This window comes from Spermophilus citellus (genome assembly GCF_964194105.1).
Source record: "Spermophilus citellus genome assembly, chromosome: 2".
Classification (NCBI taxonomy): Eukaryota; Metazoa; Chordata; class Mammalia; order Rodentia; family Sciuridae; genus Spermophilus; species Spermophilus citellus.
The window spans coordinates 249,438,322-249,451,922 of NC_138183.1; the positions used below are offsets into that span (position 1 = coordinate 249,438,322).

At 59.7% G+C, this 13,601-nt stretch overlaps 1 protein-coding gene across 2 annotated transcripts in view; it reads right to left on the reverse strand.

The window, feature by feature from the left end:
* The window catches only part of MACROD1 (mono-ADP ribosylhydrolase 1), a 137,134-nt gene that overhangs the window by 119,150 nt on the left and 4,383 nt on the right, over positions 1-13,601 (reverse strand). For both annotated transcript variants that reach the window (XM_081280799.1, XM_081280800.1), the window contains exons 2-3: positions 8,169-8,270; positions 7,443-7,559 (exon numbers count right to left, since the gene is read on the reverse strand). In XM_081280799.1, coding sequence (XP_081136925.1) covers positions 7,443-7,559; positions 8,169-8,270 — 219 coding nt within the window. The remainder of the gene's footprint in view (positions 1-7,442; positions 7,560-8,168; positions 8,271-13,601) is intronic.

Sequence of the window (13,601 nt, forward strand, 5' to 3'; positions counted from 1 at the left end):
AGATTCAGTTCAACCCATCTACCAATGTCCCTGCACACAGCCCGGGGCGAGGGTCCCTGGCTGCCACCTGCGGCTGTGGCCAGACCTCTTCATCTAGGGACAGGGTGCCCATCTCTTCAACAGGAAGGCAAGCCACAGCCTCGTGGGAGTCCTGAGGCCGCCGGGCAGCCCCGTGCCCAGCTCTGCGGGTCCCTCCAGGAGAGCGGGTCCCTCCAGGAGAGCAGGACAAGGCTGCAGCGCCAGCCCTTCTCATGCTTGGCCGATTTAATGGTCCCCATTAATTTCAAAACACATACATCCCCCGGCTCAGGCCTGCTCAGCTCAGTGCTCGGACAGCACATCAGGGACACGGGCAGGCGTAGCACAGGTGCGGGCGCTGAGGCCAGGTGGCCTCAAGGACAGGGGTGGGGGGAGCTAGACAGAACGCCTTGGGGGCCTCAGCTCATGTAGGAGCAGGCGGCCACTCCATGGTGGGATGAGCCCCGGACATGCATTCTGACACGAGTGACCATGACGAGGAGAAAAGGGACAGAGAGTGGCCTAGAGCCGAGAGTCAAGAGTCTGGAGAGATGGGGCTGGGGATGTGGCTCAAGCGGTAGCGCGCTCACCTGGCATGCGTGGGGCCCGGGTTCGATCCTCAGCACCACATACAAAAACAAAGATGTTGTGTCCGCCAAGAACTAAAAAATAAATATTAAAACTCTCTCTCTCTCTCTAAAGGAAAAAAAAAAGACCCCTTTTCCAAAAAAGACCACATGTGCTTTAAAAAAAAAAAAAACAATCTTTAAAAAAAAAAAGAGTCTGGAGAGTCTGGGCTCAGGCTCTGCTGTGCCTGCTGTGTGACCCTGCGCAGGTCATGTCCCTCTCTGGGCTTCAGTTCCTGTCTTTCTCCCCAGGCCTGTAGGTGCCGTGAAGGCAGGCGCTGCGTCTTACTAAACCTCGCACCCACAGAGGCCCACAGAGATCCAGGATCCACGGGAGGGCCCTTAAATGTCTGCCACCATCCTCATTTGTGAATCAGTTAGTACCCTCTGGCCAGCGGGGTGGACAGAGGGCTGAGCAGAAGCAGAAAGGGGTCCCACAGCAGGTCACTGGTTCTCATAGTCCTTGTGCCACCTGACCCAACTCCCAGAAGCATTTACTCAGTCATTCAACAAAACATGTACTGAAATCCAGGACAGGGTTCCCGGGTCCAGGACTCGAGTCCCTCTCCCATTCCCTGGGGGCAGCAGGAGGCTCTGGCCAACGCACAGGAGGCATGGCGGAAGACCTTGGGGTGCAAGGACCTTCAGGGTCCTTCCAAGTCCCGCCCACCGGACAAGGCTCGGCTCACTGGACCAGGCCCTGCAAGCCCAGGAGGGCATCTCAATAATTCAGGAGATCCATCATTTATGAATTTATGTAACCACGGTCGACCTTGCGGAGTGAGCCGCCCGCCGCCCGCAGCGGTGCAAGCGAGGTCCTGGCAGTACCTGGATGTCCAGGGCTTTTTAATGTGGGGAGGGGGGCCACCTGGACCCCAGGCCTCCCAACTGCCTCCCCATCCTCTCTGCCCCTTGCTCCCAGACTGGACCTGGGTGGGGGCTGCTGTAAAAGCAGAGCCGGCCGCTCCCCGCTAAAGCCCCAGATCCAAGACCAGTGCTGTGACCCTGCAGGGGATCTCAGTCTCCTAGTCTGCAAAATGGGGGGCATGTTCGTCCCAGCCTCAAGAATAGGCCATGTGGGCAATGGAGGGCAATCGCTGCACAGAGACACTCAGAGACAGGCAGGTGACAGGCAGCCCAGCCCTGCGGGTCCATGGTACACACCAGGATGGGGACTTGGAACACAGGACAACTGGGCGGCTGGAGCCCACCATGAGGCCTCATGGGGCAACGAGCCCCAACATGCCCCAGATGTTAGTTTAGTTCTCATGACAAACATCAGCCCCCCTCACCTTCCCAGCTGAGGTCAGGAAGGACACGCCCACTCTGGGAAGCAAACTTCCAGCCAGAAAACCAGCTCCTGTGGCTTCTGGGATCTGGAAAGTCTTCATCCAGCTCTGCCACCATTTAGCTGTGTAACCTTGGGCAAGTTGCTTCCCATCTCTGAGCCTCAGTTTCCTGGCTGCTACAGGACAGGGAGTGAACGCAGCCGAGGCCTGGGGGAGATCTTCCCCCAACTTCTGGGCTCCTGTCCTCACTCTCACGCACTCCTAGGCTGGAGCCCAAGGGAAATGCCCACAGCACCACTGACCAAGTGCCCCCAACTCAAGACCTGGCCACAGCACAGGCCGAACCCCTCAGAGCTGGCCCACAGCACCCCACCCACCTACCCTGGCCAGTGCTCTCCCTCTCTCCCCTGGAATGGCCTTGCCAGTGTTCCTCTCAGCCTGCACTCCAACTCAAGTGCCCTCTCCTCCAGGCAGCCTTCAGGATTGCCTTCAGGATTGTCCACGCAGGCAGGGCTGCTGCCTGCCCTCCGTCCCCCCACTGGGGTTGGGATTAGGGATTGAGTGTGTTTGAGGCCCAGGCGCCCCATGGTGCCCAGCAGGCCCACCATGGAGACTTGCTGGATGAATGGACAAAGGCCACCACTCACAATTCTGGCTGTCACCTGCCCAGGTGGGGCATGTCATGGCTCTCCCCATGCTCCTCAGCTTGAATACCCACATGGGGTGACCCTGCCCACCCCTCAAAGACGGTGGCCTTACTCCACCTGCTGAGGACCTGCCTGGCGGTCCCCCCTCTGTGCTTGGTGTCCCTGGAGAAGGCAGCCAGGGCCCAGCAGGATCAGGAGCTGCTAGCACCGCCCCGTCGCTGCCGGCCACGCGCCTGCCACTCTGGCCTGTGCCGCCCTCGCTTGCTGCGGGAGGGTTCCGCTGCCTCGCGGCCGGCAAGCCTCAGCAAACACATTTAAATCTGAAGTGACAGATAAAGCGATTTACGGCGACAGTTTAGCGTCAGATCACTTCCCACCAGGCAGTCGCGTCCCTGCGGCCCCCCTGCCTGCCAGTCCATCAAGGCGGTCTCTAAATCACCGCTCCAGCAGCAGCGGCCAGGGGACAGCTGGGAGCAGGGGCGGGGCCGCTTGGTGGCCACTCGGTGGTCCCGCCCTCCTGACGCGAGGGCTCCCCCCCTCCCCCCCCTCCGGGCAGCAGGGGGATAAGCCAGGGCTTGGAGAGCCAGGGCCGGATGAGGGCTGCAGGTCTGCAGGAGACTGGGCCGGCGGCGGCCGAGCGCCACTCGGATAAACGGCTTATCCGTCCCCCTGTGAGGCCACTCATCGCTGTGAGACGCAGCTTCCCACTGGATCTTCGCAGCCAGCCCGGTGCCCAAACCCCACAAAGACCTCCCCGACCCGCCTCGCCTCCGGCCACCTCCTTAAGAATTAATTGGTCCCTGCAGCAGCACTCGGCACTTGATTCAGACCTCCCTCCCAGGCTTTTTCACATTATCTTCTACTTAGTTGCTCTGGCCCGACTGCCCCAGTATTAATCTACCCGGGCTCCCAGGCTGGGCCCACACGTCATCCTCCCACCCACCCTGGCGTGGGGCTGGCAGGGTGCCATTCTTTTTTTTTTTTTTTTGTACCGCAGATTGAACCCAGGGGCACTTAACCACTGAGCCACATCCCCAGCGCCTATATTTTTTTTATTTTGAAACAGGGACTCACTGAGTTGTTTAGGGCCTCACTAGGCTGCTGAGGCTGGTTGAACCTGTGATCCTCCTGCCTCAGCCTCCCAAGCTGCCGGGATTACAGGCACACTGTGCCCAGCTGGACGCCATTCTTCAGATGAGGCTCTGAGGGGCAGGGGCCAGCAGGAGAGCTGGGGTTCCAGCCCACCCGGGCCTCTGCACGGACAGCACTCTGGCACTCTCAGTGACGGCACTGGGCTGGGACTGCTTTGAAGGGGAAGACCCCTGTGTCTTTACACAAAGCATCACTTTCATCTCCGAGTTGCCCATTGTGTCCCCAAGGCCCAAACTGGAGAGCCAGACCCCTGGGTTGACCAAGAATGGGGGTCTGTGTGCCCCAGACATTTCCTGCCTGGGCCTTAGCTGTCTGTCAGGAACAGGGGCCTGGCACAGGCCTGGGAGGCAGAGGCTCCAGGCGTGGAGACAGCTGGGCCAAGGTCATGCCCCTAGGGCCAAAACAGACACTGATACTCGGGCGCCATGGGCTCCCAGGATGCAGACCCCCAGACCTGAGCTCCCCTAGGGCACAGTGCTGGGGTCACAGGCCAAGCTGGAGAAGCAGGCAGATGAGAACGGGGTGGGTGAGGGCCTCCCTGCTTATCTTGCCAGCATGGCAGCCCAATTTAATTAAGATGGATGTGGCATGCCCCCATGGGCAGGAGCCGTGGCAGGCACAGATGGCAGGAGCCTGAGACTCTCCCAGGCACTGCCCTAGCAAGTGGCCTTGGCCACCAGCCCGTGGGGAGGGCAGAGGTGTGACTGTTGCACAGACTTGGAAGGTCTGTCCCCAAGTATGCTCCTGCAACCTCAAGCCCTGCCACCCACCAGATACCCCACTCTGTTCTCTGCCCCCTCACCCCTACTGCGTACTAGCGCTCTCTCTCATGTACAAACCCCCCATCCACCATCATGCCCCCCACAGCAGCACACATACCAATAAAGTGGGGTGAAAACCAGTGCTGGGCTTGGGATGCCAGGTGGCCAGTGGAAACAGTCCCCTTTCCAAAGTCTGCAGGGGGCCTATGGGTGGAGCCTCTATCCCCCTCCCCCCCTGAAGTGGGAGGGGCACAGTGTCCCCTCTGCAAGCCCCCTGGGCCCTAGACAGAGGGAGAAGCCCACAGCCTGGGAGTCCCCATCCCCCTTTCCCTCGCAGCGCCCCATGCCTCCCCTACAGGGTCCCCGAGCCAGACCCAGCCAGTGACACCCCTCCCCATCTGGTAGCAGGGACAAAGAGAGACCCCTCCGCACAAAATCCAGAAGCTCTATCCAGATCTCCAGGCCCAGCCAGCCCACACCCACACCATCCCGGGGGCCACCGACACCCGCAGGGCCAGCACTGCCCATGGCTTCAAAAATAAAGATTTAAAAATTCCCACCCGAGATAATCGCTGTCTCCTTTTGCCTATTGTGGTGGCTCCGCGGTCGGCGCTGAGAAGCAATTATTCACGGCTAATGATTGTAATCAAGTCAAATAGAATTTAATGGACACGTATTCTCTTCCTGCTTGAAACTTTACATATGAATTAAGCACATATGGGTTTCACCAGGCACAGACGCAGATTTATGCAGCCCCGAAAAGCCCCGCGTTGCCGACGACTTTTATTCCGCTAATAAACAGGCTGATTTATGGGCTTGGCCGGAGCCGCGAGCTCTGCTGCCCCCTGGCGGGCGGCACGCCGGGCGGAGCCACAGCGCCAGGACCCGGAGACTGAGGACCCCCCCCCCTCCCCGCAGGTCTGACCAGGGCCGCGGCTGCCAGGACACCCCACACCCAGGCTCTGGAGGGGAACCCATGTCCAAGGCCTGCTTCAGCCAGTCCCCGTGGTTCCAGGACAAGTTGTAGGTCCTCTTGGCTGAGACTAGAAAAAGGAGATCCCAGGAAAACAGGCCAACAGGGTGGGGTAAACTGAGGCAAGCAGAGGGAGATGGAAGCCCATCACCTGCCGGGGAGGGAGGCAGTGCAAAGTGCCTGGCATCCTAGGGACAGGGATGGTGCTCAGGATGATGCCAAGGGCCTCGATGGAGCAGTGTGAGCTGGCACACACCACACACCCACGGCATGGGTGCCCCCCTACCATCCCCTTGTGCAGGAGAGGAAACGGCCAGGCAGCTACGACCCTCGCCCCAGCCCCGGGCAGCGAGATGCAGCCAGCGGCGGATGCTTCTCATGAGCAGCTGACAAGCTGCTGCACCTAGCCTGGCCAGTCACAGGGCACTTAGGAAGGGCCATTAATCATGCCTGTAGCCTCCAGAGCCCCCAGCCCGCTCCATCTGCATCTTGCTGATACCCGCCAGGGTCCTCCTCCATGGTCCACGACACAGCCGTCCACTGGTGGGCTGGGAAGGAGCTCATGAGAGTGTCTCCCTCTGGTCACCACAACTCAGCAGGAAAAGGACCAGAGGGCCCCTCCTGCACCCTCGCCAATGACTGGGCAGCCCCCATGACCTTCATGATCACCCCCAGGGTCAGCCCAGCCCCTCCCGGCACAAGACCTTGCTCTTCTTCCCTGGGCCTCCAGGACATTTGCCAACCCAGAAGTGGCTGTCTGAGTTCTGTCTGCCTAAACAGACTCACAGTCCTTGCTGCCACCCACCAAGGGCAAGTGGCCCGAGGGAGATACACCAAAACCACCAGCAGTAACAAAGACCTCCCAGCTCTCCCCACCAGCCACTCCGAGTGGGAACTCCTGCCTGTGTGTGACTTGTCACCTGTGCACCCACCAGGCCATGTGCAGGGACAGAGCAGTTCCACAGACCCCATAGGGGGACAGCTGAGCAATGCCACTGCCGGAAACACTGCAGACCAGACAGGGAGGCCGGGGACACAATGAGCAGCCCCCTCTGCCTGGATCCTGCAAGCCCCGTCACCTAAGGAGGAATGGGACCACTCCACGCAACCCACTGGCCCCCTCTCTGGCACTAAGGTCAAGCCCAGCGGTGAGAGGGAGGAGATTCCAGAACCTAGACCTGCATGGGTGGGGCAAGGGTCTTCACGACTTGGAGCCCAAACCAAGAAGGCCTGCCCTGGTGTCACCAGCCTCTAAGAGGTGCCCTCCTCTGATGCCGGGTGCGGCGTCTGCTAAGAGAGGGAGCAGGTGTCCAGCGCTGGGGTGCAGCACACCTGCCCCGGAAAGCACCCCGCGCACCTGTGGGGCTTGGCCTGCCCTTGGTGCCCCACTCCTGAGCACCCGGGTCCTTTCCCAGAGCCTTCGACTCAGCCAGACGGTAGGGCCGGGCAGAGGAGCGGCACCTTCCTCCCTCCCGCCTCCCACCTCTGTATCATCACAATAAACTGCCACGCCAGCAAGAGGCAAGGGACACCAGGAAGCCAGCAGCTCGCGTTTCCAAGCACTGGAGGGCTGCCAGGGGCCGCGGGAGGCCTCTCCACCCGCTCCCAGCTCCCTCACCTGCCCGGCCACGCAGAGGAGGGGGCGGCTGCAGCCCCCACCCGGGACGACCGGCTGGGCCTCGGCCTTCCTGGCAGGGCTGCCCGGCACCGTTCCAGCCTGGCTCTCTCCCTTCGCCAGCCGCTAATGGCTTTCGGAGCTGCGAGGCGGCCCAGCGAGCGAGGCGCCCCCGACACAGCGGGTCAGGGTTTCAAGGGAAGAGGAGCCCAAGTGGCCGACGCGCTGCGCTCCGGCGGCGCCAGCAGCCCTCCTCGCCCCATCCAGAGCCTCTGTGGAGCCAGGTGGCGCCCACCCGCGTCCAGCCCAGCAGACCAGAGCCAAGGCTATGCAGCCACCAGGTCTCTGACCAGTCACTCACCGGCGTTGACGATGGCATCCACCTCCAGCTTGGTGATGTCACCACGGAACAGGGAGATCTTCTCATTGAGCTGCTTGTCCTTCTTGAACTTGGGCTCCTCCACCTTTGCCGCCACCCCTGGAATAGGTAGGAGCCACAGGGGTCACAGGGAGGCCCCCCCTGCAGAGCAACCAAGGCAGGGCCCACAGGTCAGGTGCAGCCCCACTGTGGCAGTTTGCAGCATGGTGACCACTGATGCTGGCGATGACATCCCACCCTGAGTGAGGATGCAACACAAGGTCTTGTGGCCTCTCATGACACCGTGAGCAGGTACATCGTGCCGCCCACCCCCACTTCACAGATGTGGAAACTGAGGTGTAGGTGGGATAAGTGACCTGTCCCAGGTTACCGGTTACCAGGCCAGCATTCGCAGAGTCCGAGAGCTCACCAGCCCACCCCCCCCACGGCAAGCAAGCTTCAAACCTGGCTCCCGACAGCCAAGTAATCAGGGGCAGGTGGCTTATATGGCCTGGGGCTGGCTTCCCAGTGGTGTCGTGGGAATAAAAACTAAACTGGTCTCAGGCTGTGTAATCATTAAGTGAGGTGACACCCACGGGCAGAGTCCCACACACAGGGAGCCTCCACCGGTCCATGCCATCGGCTGCTTCTCATCTGCATGACTCTCCCAGGCCACACGCCGGAAGGGGCCACAGCAAAGGGCACCGGGCCAGCCGTGGCAGGGCCTACCTTTTGCCGTCTCCTTCCACGTCGGGATCTTCTTCAGCCTGATGAAGTCTCTGCAGAAGTAATGTTCCTCCCTCTGCTTGTCACTCAGGCCCTTCAGGAAGGCTGCAGGGGCGGGGTGGGCAGGGAGGAGAGTCAGGGGGGCAGTCCAGGGCACTCTCACCCTCCAGGCTGTCCTTCCCGCAGCCAGTGGGGAGGGCACATCCTAGGGGTGAGTGTCCGAGAGTCCCCAGAACATCCTGCCCCAATCTCTTAGTTCCAAGTGGGAAACTGAGGCAGGGGAGGCTGAGGGACTGTTCGGACACCTTGGACCTCAGTTCAGAATTCAGTGTGGCCACTTTCTAGCCGTGTCCCCATCTCTGCAGGTCCCTCATTTCCTCATTTGCAGATGAGGATTAAAACTTCCCTAGCAGAATAATTGCCACCTCACACGTAAGCCAGGAGGTGGGCACCCTCTGTTACCTTACCAAGGTCACCTCAACATCATGACTTGGGAATGGCAGGAGAACTGTCCTCGAAGTGCCACAGAACCAAGCAGATCTGGCACCTGTTGTCCACATCCCCCCGGCACTGACTGAGGGCACCCCACGGATTTTTGCCCATTCTACAGATTAGGACACTGGGCCTAGGGAGTTGGGAGGCCACCCCTGGTCACATAGCTAGTGAGTGGGGGCCAGGGCCCCACCTACTCAGGGATTCCGGGTCAGCGGGGTGGGTCCCCTGCTGCAGCCCCGCCTCCTGGGCTGGGCCATCCCTGTGGCCACACCAGGCAGAAAACCCAGAGCCCAGCTCCCGGGCTTCTCTGCGGGGCAGCGCTGGTCCCTGCTCGCAGCTCACGGGCTCCTCCTGCCGGCCGCAGGACGCCTGCACACCCAGGCTCGGCCCAGCCCGGCCTCCTGATGGAGCAGCCCCTCTGCCTGCCTGCGGGGGTGGGGGTGGGGGTGGAATCACAACTCCCGGCAAAAGACCACATCAAGGAAGTCAAAAAGCATCAGAAAATAGGTAGGAGGGGGCAGCAATTAGACGAGGTGCTGAAAGAGGGATGGTAGCCTCCTGGAAGCTTCCATGGAAATGGCGGGGTGCAGGTGTTCAACAGATAGGCGGGTCCCCCAGGGAATGCCCTCTCACTGCCAAGGCCATCTAGTCCATCCATCCAAGCCTCTGTCTGTCTCCTCATCCGCCCACTGGTGGCTCTGGTGACAACACCCCCAGGATGCCAAGAGCGTGGCCTGACATAAGTCACAGAGAGGCTGGGTTCTGAGTCTGCTCACAGCTGTGGTGGGATTGCTGTTCAGGCCAGCAGAACCCCCACACTGCCTACCGGTGGCCCATGCCAGAGCCACACTTTCTGGCAGCCACTTCCCGGCCCCTTCCACAAGCATTTATTGGGCACCTACAACATCAGATTGGGCCCTGGGGATATGCAAAATGTGGCAGAAGTGACCCTGTAGATCTAAAATCCAGCCAGGGACACTGAGGCTGAGGCAATCAAGCAACTCAAACTCAGATGTGCTGCAAAGGGATGGGCAGGAGAGGGGGTAACAGAACCCTGGGGCCTGGGGAACATGGAGGAGAAGGAGGGGCAGGCATGAAGGATGATCAGCTGCAGAGCCCCCAAGGCTTATTAAGGTCTGACCCCATCCCAGCGATGCCATGACAGACTGCAAAGTGTGCCCCCAATTTAGGGGGATTACTTACTCCCCAGTAATCCCCAGGACCTTGTGCACGCTAGGCCAGTGCTCTACCACTGTGCCCCAGCCCCAGCCCCCTCTTCATTCTTTCTAAGGGGACAGAAAGGCCCCTCCATCTCAGCTTCCCTCACACTCATCCTCCTGCACCCTATTCTCAAAGGACTGCCCTCCCCCCCGGGCACACATGGCAGCAGACTGAGAAGCCTCCAGGGCTCCCACTTGCCCCTTTCTTAGTGTGGGAGGCGACTGAGGCTGAAGGAGCTCAAGCAACCCTCTGGGCTTGAAGCCTCCAATGCCCTCTTCTCTAAAACAAGGTGTGGCACGGTGGAGCACACCTGCAGCCCAGGAACTCGGGAGGCTGAGCAGCACAATCGCTGGAGTCTGGTAGTTTGAGAGCAGCTGGGCAACAAGGCAAGACTATAAACAAACAAAGGAACCCCCCCGGGGGGGGGGGGTCTGGAAAGTCGCCTCTAGCATCCAATGAGAAGTGGGCTGGGCTAGCCCAGGACCCAGTGAAAGGCGGGTCTGCTGGCAGGTGGCACCACTGAGGGCAAGGAAGGTCCTAGAGGAGAGGCTGGCCTTGAGCCAGGCTCTGTCCCTCGCTGGCAGTTTGAATGCAGATCAGTTAATAAATATTTATTGAGCATCCGGCGGCCCAGGGGCGCAAGGCAAGGTGAGGTTCAGAGTCTGACTGAGAAAAAGGGGAGAACAGGGAACCTTCTGGAAGGAAGTGATCCAGCTTCTCTGCTCCGTCCCCAGGAGCTGCAGATCACTGGAGGAAAGCCTCACCTCCAAGCAGAAGGTCCTGCAAATTCCTGACCTCCCCCGCAGCACCTTCTGCCCAGACCTCCAGCTGCTTTCCCCAGCCAGCTCCCCTACTCCTGCTCCAGCCACAGAAAATAGGCGGCCATCAGATGCCGCCTTGGCCCCACCAAGCTGGAACCACCACCTGCCAGCACCTCGTCCTCCCTCCCTCGGGTCAACAGGCATGAAGGTCCTTCCTCCCAGCTGCCTTCCAGCCCTCGCAGCTCCCCTGGGCCCTCCCACACTCCCCGAAGCCCACCCAGGGGGGTCCCCATCAGGATGAAGGTCAGGCTGGGGAGGAGCTGGGAGGTAGAGCACTTGCCTAGCATGCACAGGACCCTGGGTGCATTCCTAGCACAGGGAAAATTTTAAAAGATCAACGTCCGGGCCGGGGTTGAGGCTCAGTGGAGGAGCACTTGCCTAGCATGTGTGAGGCCCTGGGGTCGATCCTCAGCACCACATAAAAAATAAAAAAATAAAGTTCCATCAACAACTAAAAAATATATTCAAAGAAAGATCAAGGTCAAGGTCACCTGCCACATGTCCTCCTATGGACAGAAAATCTCCCCTTTGCCTCCCCTCCTCTTTCAACCTGCACCTCCCTAGGCCCCCACATTATCTCCATGGATCCAGCCCCTCTTCCCACACCTCCAGCCCCTCCTGACTCCTGGGCCCTCCCCAGGCCCTGGCTGCTCTCACCCCTTAAAGTCACATCGGCAAAGCAGAACTCTACTCCTTCCCCAAACCCGTGCTTTCTCACAGCTCTCCTTTCCCGCTTCCTTCCTTGGGCCCAAAGGTCTTTCCCTCCCCTTTCTCTTACCCCAGATCCCATCCAGCTATGAGCCTGTTAGATTTATCCCCTTGACGCCCCTGGGGCCGACCCCACCACCACACCCTGGCTCCATCCCCAGCTGGTCCACATCATCCCCTCACTTTTTTTCTGGTACCAGGGTTTGAACTCAGGGGTGCTTGACTTCTGAGCCACATCCCCAGCTCTTTTTATATTTTACTTTGAGACAGGGTCTCGCTAAGTTGCTTAGGCCTCACTAAATTGCTGAGGCTGGCTTTGAACTCACAATCCTCCTGCCTCAGCCTCCTGAGCCGCTGGGATTACAGGTATGTGCCACCATGCCCAGCCCACATCACCCCTTATCCCATTCCTGGTTCAGCTGCCCAGGGAGCCTAGGAACATAAGCCAGATCCCGTCCCTCCTCTGTAAAACTCAGCTCAAACACCAGTGCCCCAGGGACAGCTCCCCCCATCTCCCACCAGATCACTCACCACTCAGAATAACCAAATGGTTCCCTGTCTCAGGGCCTTTGCCCCCTGCCTGGGATGCTGCTCTTCCTTTGAAGTCCCTTCCCCACCACCCTTCCTCTCCCTTCCCTGCTTCCTAGACAGATTTGCCTTTGTTTTCACTTATTTCTGACTTTGACCTTGGTCACCGCCTTGTTTTACAGAAGAGGCAACAGGACCTGCCTCTGGTCACACAAGTGAAAGGAACTTGAGACAGGGCTGTCCTCCCCATTAACAGAAGCCTGGTCTAAGTGACACAAAGCCGCAAGACCTCCTCTCCCTACCAAAGTCCCAAAGATGCCACTTCTTCCCGGAGACAGACCCCTGGCTCTGCCACCAGCCAGCTGGGTGCCAACCTTGGGGACATCTGTCATCCTGTGCCAGTCTCAGGCCCCCGCATGCATACCTCAAAAGGCCCGAAGCACTGGGCTGGGCACTTGCCCCTCACATCTAGAATATTCCACCTCCCGTCAGAAGGACAGATGCAGATGTAAAGCACAAGTGAGTTTTATTTTTTTTTTAAATAAAAGATGTAAAACATGCATTTTCATTTTCCTTCATTTTTGAAGAGGCGAGAGTATTTCACAGCTCACTGAGACAGGTGTTGTAAAAAGATGTTCGCAGTAAATTTTGATGGGGGGGCTGACCCCAGACAAGGCTCCCCGCGGCTGGCGGGAGGAAAGGAGGGCAGGCCGGGGCAGCTCCGCCGGGCCATAAAGCGCGCTGGGAAAGCGAGAAGTCAATGATGTGTTTTAAGAAGTGTCTTTATGGCTCTCCCTGGGACGGGGCGGGCCTTCTAGAGGAGGCCAGGCGGGGAGGGCTGATAACGCCCGGTGCCCATGACAAGGTGGCGGTTAGACTCGGTGGCAGGGGCATTAATCACCTGTGCCCGAGGTCCCCCAGGAGCAGGGCTTGTCAAAGCCTGTAACAGGAGTGATGGGGACAGGGCACAGGGCTCCTCAGAGCTTTCCTACTTGCCTCCTCCCACACGGGGACATGCCAAGCTGCATCTGGGCAGATGGAAGATCACCCCCCATTCCCAGGTGTGCCTGGAGCATTTGCCGGTTCAGCGGCCACATCAGACACATGATCACTGCGGATGAGCTCCTGCGGGACCTGAATTAGCCCTGGCCCCTGCCCGCGGGATCTGCAGCTAGAGAACAGGAGCCCTCGCTTGAGCCACCTGGGGCGGGGGGCAAGTGAGGCTCAGAACGTACAAGGACAGGGTCTGCAGGAGCCAGTGTCACAGTGCCCAAAATGGACCTGAGCGACCGGGGTCACGGGACCCTCTGCAGGCCATCACCGCTGATGTGATCTCCATCCCATCTCACAGACAGGGAAACCGAGGCTCAGGAGGGGGGGCAGCAGCTCTGGGCCCACCCAGGTCCAGTGACACCCATGCTCCTTCCCTTTAGCACACAGCTCTGCCCCCACTTACAGGTCAGCACGAGAAGACAAGACCAGGCCCCTCCCGCAGTGACACGGCAGGCCTCAGGTGTCCCCAAGAGTTCCGCCTTAAGGCCCCTCACACCCAGCCACCTTTCCACATGGCTCTCTGCACGGTCTCATGGTGGAAAGGCACCAGGGGGAATAACGTGGCACTCCAGGACTGAGACGACCGAATCAGAGAAATGAATGTCTGGGC